Source organism: Mizuhopecten yessoensis, unplaced genomic scaffold (genome assembly GCF_002113885.1).
Source record: "Mizuhopecten yessoensis strain PY_sf001 unplaced genomic scaffold, ASM211388v2 scaffold1721, whole genome shotgun sequence".
NCBI classification, from domain to species: Eukaryota; Metazoa; Mollusca; class Bivalvia; order Pectinida; family Pectinidae; genus Mizuhopecten; species Mizuhopecten yessoensis.
In genome coordinates this window covers 263,804-269,994 of record NW_018404188.1, presented here as the reverse complement: position 1 = coordinate 269,994, position 6,191 = coordinate 263,804, and the positions used below count along the sequence as shown (strand labels likewise).

General features: G+C 36.0%; 1 protein-coding gene across 4 annotated transcripts; it reads right to left on the bottom strand.

The window, feature by feature from the left end:
- Positions 1–245: 245 nt before the first annotated feature.
- LOC110467063 (E3 ubiquitin-protein ligase TRIM71-like) lies at positions 246–5,953 on the bottom strand. Of its 4 annotated transcripts, none has more exons than XM_021523967.1 (2): positions 5,845–5,953; positions 246–2,581 (listed from the first exon to the last, which is right to left on the bottom strand). In XM_021523967.1, exon 2 carries the CDS (start codon positions 2,161–2,163, stop codon positions 601–603), a length of 1,563 nt encoding a protein of 520 aa, XP_021379642.1. In that variant the 5' UTR covers positions 2,164–2,581; positions 5,845–5,953; the 3' UTR covers positions 246–600. The 4 variants fall into 4 exon arrangements, with proteins under 4 accessions (XP_021379642.1, XP_021379633.1, XP_021379651.1 ...); XM_021523958.1 differs by lacking the exon at positions 5,845–5,953 and adding an exon at positions 5,422–5,832; XM_021523976.1 differs by lacking the exon at positions 5,845–5,953 and adding an exon at positions 5,608–5,832.
- Positions 5,954–6,191: the final 238 nt, after the last annotated feature.

The window sequence follows — 6,191 nt, the reverse complement described above, 5'->3', positions numbered from 1 at the left end:
GATCTTCGGGTTGTCATTTGACCGAGTAGGCCCTTTAAAATCATGACCGAGTCTCCATGCGAAAAAAGCGAGAGGTTAATCTCTTGCGAAAAAAAGTGACTGACAGTATGTTATACTGTGTGAATCTGATTGAGTTTTTTTAAATACATACCAAGAAAAGCCTAACGATAAAGCCTTTAGAAGAAGAAGAAGAAGAAGAAGAAGAAGAAGAAGAAAAAACGACGAGTCTGTCTGTAATAAAAATTTCCAAACTATATGAGTTTATTTAAAAAAGAGCTGTAGATCATGTAAATGTTACAAAATAAAATCCTACTACATACTGTTTATATAAAGCAATGTACAGATTGATTAGTTAATGAAGATATCCAAGTTATTACAAGCTATTTTCTATTGTCAGGCTCTGCATTTGAGAAGAAACCCAATTCGTTACAAGCATATTTTGATGTCTCCATTTAGAAAAAAAAATGTACATTATGACATCGTTGTAGAAGTTTAACACCACAAGGCTTTAGACGTCATTCACAACACGAGAAAACCCCACACTATCCTACGTGATTGTTCCCTTTTGTTAAATGTTAATGGGGAACACACACCTTTTATCTACGTGGACTTGTTGTCGTATTCAAGAAGTTTGACCGTACGCATACCGCTAAAACGACCAAATGTTGCCCATATGATCCCGTCATTTCCCACGCATAAAACCCATGCCTGGTGTTGGTCAGTGTGTAGAAGTCGAAGGTATTGTCCATCACCAGCCAAGAGATGCAGGCTGTTATTATCCCTGTCGGCAATAACCATGTTTCCCAGACTGTCGTAGGTTACATCATAGGGATCAAACGAGCGTGACCCTGTCCTGCTGGCGTGTTGGGCTTGTCCATACGGGAACAGTTCCTTTAGGTGTTTGTTCATTACAACGACCCGTGGTTTGTCCCTGCCACCGTCTGCTAACAAATCTCTGTCAACTACAGCAACATTCTCACTCACTGGACAGAGAGAGATTCTCCGTGGTGAACACAGTAACGACTTTGTTGTAGTGGTGACATCAGGATTCCCTTTCGTAGTGTATGGAGTGATAGAGTTCTTCGTCCCTACAAGGATGAGACCATCTTTTGTAATACAGATGCAATAGGGTGGACCATCTGTGTTAAATCTGAAGTGATCTGAGGTCAACTCCATGACGCTTTTAGAACTGGCAGAACATGCCCAGATATTTTTTGTAGTGGGAGAGACACACATGTTCCTTGCTGCGACAGATTTTTTCTGCTCTATTTTTCCTTGGCGGGACAGATGTGTCAATGTGGTATCTCCGCAGGTCCAGACCCCACCATCACCTGTTGGACACATAGCGTGAATTGCATACGCAGCTTTCCATTCTGTTATAACCCGAGCTTTGGTCTGTGGTGGAATATCATTCTGTTGTGTCGAACAGGCCGTCGGTTCTTTCGTGGATGACATTTGCAATCCAAAGGAGAACAGCTTACTTAACAGTCCGGGTGGTTCGGCAGATGGCTGATGGGATGTAGACGACGCTAATGAACCAAATGCTTGTTTCAGTAGTTCTTGATGGCTTTTATTTGGATTGAAACGGACAGTACCTTGTATGAATTGATCTGGGAGAGAGGAGGTGGTTTTGGGGAGTTCATTTACAGTGTGGAACACCTCGATATCTGTGCCTGTCTGAAGGGTTGACTTGCACTGTTTCAACTGTTCTTTCAATTGTCCAAGCTTTGTTTCAAGGTCAGTGAGGAGAGTAATAAAAGGTTTGGAATTTTCATCCTTTAACTGTTTCAGCTGGGAGAGTGTTTGAGCCAATAAAGCATCAATATTTTCCTTCAGTTTCGCTCCATGTTCTTTGACCTCTATTGCTATGACTTCGAAATGATCTAGGCTCTTCTTATGACTGTCTTTGGTCGATGTGATTTGTTGTTGAAGTTGAACTAGCTCATTTTGCTCGGTTTCGATGATGAAATTATCGATTTTACATTTGTATTGAGGAGTCACGTGACTCAGGTTAATGATAGCATGACCCTTGTGTAAAGAAGAAATGCAATCTACACATATCGGTTCACTACATTTCTCACAAAACCAGTCTAAGGTGACCCGTTGATGATGCGCACAAGTCGTCTGCCCCCTAGCACCAATGGCTACCTGTGGTGTTGCCATTTCTTAACTGTTTATCGCTTGTTGCACGTCATATCCGGTAATTAATCAATTAAATTTCGACCTTCACTTTAGCACCTTTATCAAAACCAACTTCATTTACATATGACTGCTAGTTAAAAGCAAGCACGTGATACAAGTGTTTAATGCCCGATAATGTTCTAATTTGATAAGGATTCGTTGATAAAATGCGAAATAAGTAGCTGAGATCAGTTCTTTTTCTGTTCAATTTGGATTTTAGTTCTTCAATCTATGATGCTTGTCTGTTGCAAAGCCACATGAAAAACTGAATGTTCAGGTCCAACCTTTGAAATGACTGGAAATTCTCTTCAGAACCACACTTCTTGGCATGCCCTAATGTTCTAGACGAACAATCTTGATTATGTAATCCTGGTTAAATATGTTTCTCTGGAATAGGTTTCTGTAACAAAGGGAGAACACATGTCTTACTAGTCGGTCTAAGAATCATTGGTAACTTTATAGTTAGCATCACAAGTATATAATAGAGATAGCTTTATACAGCAACAGTCAGAGAGCACATGCTATTTTCAATATATAGTTTTACACACGTAGGGTACAGACGAACCTACACACATGTATACATACATCTGGCGTAAACATAGCTATACTACATCTACATAGCTATCTAGAGTATACATATATCAGCATAAACATAGCTATACTACATCTACATAGCTATCTAGAGTGTACATATCTCACACATAGCTATACTTCATCTACATAGCTATCTAGAATAAACATATCTCAGCATAACATAGCTATACTACATCTACATTGCCATCTAGAGTATACATATCTCAGCGTAAACATAGCTATACTACATCTACATTGCCATCTAGAGTATACATATCTCAGCAAAACATAGCTATACTACATCTACATAGCTATCTAGAGTATACATATCTCAAACATAGCTATACTACATCTTCATAGCTATCTAGAGTATACATATCTCAGCGTAAACATAGCTATACTACATCTACATAGCTATCTACAGTATACATATCTCAGCGTAAACATAGCTATACTACATCTACATTGCCATCTAGAGTATCCATATCTCAGCGTAAACATAGCTATACTACATCTACATAGCTATCTAGAATATACATATCTCAAACATAGCTATACTACATCTACATTGCCATCTAGAGTACACATATCTCAGCAAAACATAGCTATACTACATCTACATTGCCATCTAGAGTATACATAGCTCAGCAAAACATAGCTATACTACATCTACATAGCTGTCTAGAGTATACATATCTCAAACATAGCTATACTACATCTACATTGCCATCTAGAGTACACATATCTCAGCAAAACATAGCTATACTACATCTACATTGCCATCTAGAGTATACATAGCTCAGCAAAACATAGCTATACTACATCTACATAGCTGTCTAGAGTATACATATCTCAAACATAGCTATACTACATGTACATAGCTATCTAGAATATACATATCTCGAACATAGCTATACTACATCTACATAGCTATCTAGAGTCTACATATACCAGCATAAACATAGCTATACTACATCTACATAGCTATCTAGAGTAAACATATCTCAGCATAAACATAGCTATACTACATCTACATAGCTATTTAGAGTATACATATCTCAACATAAACAAAGCTATACTACATCTACATAGCTATCTAGAGTATACATATCTCAAACATAGCTATACGACATCTACATAGCTATCTAGAGTATACATATCTCGACATAAACATAGATATACTACATCTACATAGCTATTAAGAGTATACATATCTCAACATAAACAAAGCTATACTACTTCTACATAGCTATCGAGAGTATACATATATCAGCATAAACATAGCTATACTAAATCTACATAGCTATTTAGAGTATACATATCTCAAAATAAACATAGCTATACTACATCTACATAGCTATCTTAAATTTACATATCTCAGCGTAAACATAGTTATACTACATCTACATAGCTATCTGGAGTATACATATCTCAAACATAGCTATACTACATCTACATGGCTATCTAGAGTAAACATATCTCAGCATAAACATATCTATACTACATCTACATAGCTATCTTAAATTTACATATCTCAGCGTAAACATAACTATACTACATCTACATAGCTATCTTAAATTTACATATCTCAGCGTAAACATAGCTATACTACATCTACATTGCAATCTAGAGTATACATATCTCAAACATAGCTTTACTACATCTACATAGCTATCTAGAATATACATATCTCAAACATAGCTATACTACATCTACATAGCTATCGAGAGTATACATATCTCGACATAAACATAGCTATACTACATCTACATAGCTATCTTAAATTTACATATCTCAGCGTAAACATAACTATACTACATCTACATAGCTATCTACAGTATACATAAATCAGCATAAATATAGCTATACTACGTCTACATAGCTATCTAGAGTATACATATCTCAACATAAACATAGCTATACTACATCTACATAGCTATCTAGAGAATACATATCTCAACATAAACATAGCTATACTACATCTACATGGCTATCTAGAGTATACATATCTCAACATAAACATAGCTATACTACATCTTCATAGCTATCTAGAGTATACATATCTCAACATAAGCATAGCTATACTACATCTACATAGCTATCTATAGTATACATATCTCAACATAAACATAGCTATACAACATCTACATAGCTATCTAGAATTTACATATCTCAGCGTAAACATAGTTATACTACATCTACATAGCTATCTACAGTATACATATCTCAGCGTAAACAGAGCTATACTACATCTACATAGCTATCTAAAGTATACATATCTCAGCGTAAACATATCTATACTACATCTACATAGCTATCTAGAATTTACATATCTCAGCGTAAACATAGTTATACTACATCTACATAGCTATCTACAGTATACATAAATCAGCATAAATATATCTATACTACGTCTACATAGCTATCTAGAGTATACATATCTCAACATAAGCATAGCTATACTACATCTACATAGCTATCTACAGTATACATATCTCAGCGTAAACGTAGCTATACTACATCTACATAGCTATCTAGAGTAGACATATCTCAAACATAGCTATACTACATCTACATAGCTATCTAGAGTATACATATCTCAGCACAACTTGAGTAGAGTTAGCTTTACCTAACTCAATAACTGATACCCTTCACCATAAACTATACCTTCTTTCCTTTTTATCATTTATACGTTTTACTTCCGTGTATGTCAATCTTCCGATACCTATGGTCGATTGCGTTACACTTATGTCATGCTCACTATTGGCTACTCACCTGTGACTTAATGTGGCCTTATAGACCTTCACATAATACATTAATAGGACCGCTTAGACTTAACAAATAAATGCATACCTCATCACCAAGAGCAATCGTTAGGTGTGATCCTACCTGTTAATTTGACACCCATTTCTTACACAATAGGTCGGTATTCATGCTCTATTCAGTTACAATACCCGGAAGAAGCATGCACTGCTGGTTACCCACTTTTGACTGTATATGGCCCTGTAGACCGTCTCACTATAAACTAATAGGCCGCTAATTAATCTTTACAAATAAATGCATAAGACCAATCGTTTTGTGTGATCCTACCTGTTCAGTGTTGACACCTATTTCTTACATCTTATTCTTGATCCTCTCTTCCGTTACACTACCCGAACGAGATATGCACGTCTACCTGTGAATCTTACCGACGTGTCATCTACCTGATAGTAATCTTTATGCATACGTGTTCAGCACACCATTCATTGCCAGGTAAATTTAAATACCGGTGTAATATATTTCAGGTTTATATTTTTCAAATGACAGCGTTCAAATCATGCTGACTAGGATGACAACGAGGATGACAACGAGGATGCTGTAACTTCCTCTCTTTTTTTTTTTTTTTTTTTTAAATATTTAAATTTTGAATAATTCAATTCGATTTTTTGTTTAATTAA

Coding starts and splice junctions, on each gene's coding strand:
- LOC110467063 (XM_021523967.1), bottom strand. CDS start 2,163: ATGGCAACACCACAGGTAGCCATTGGTGCTAGGGGGCAGACGACTTGT.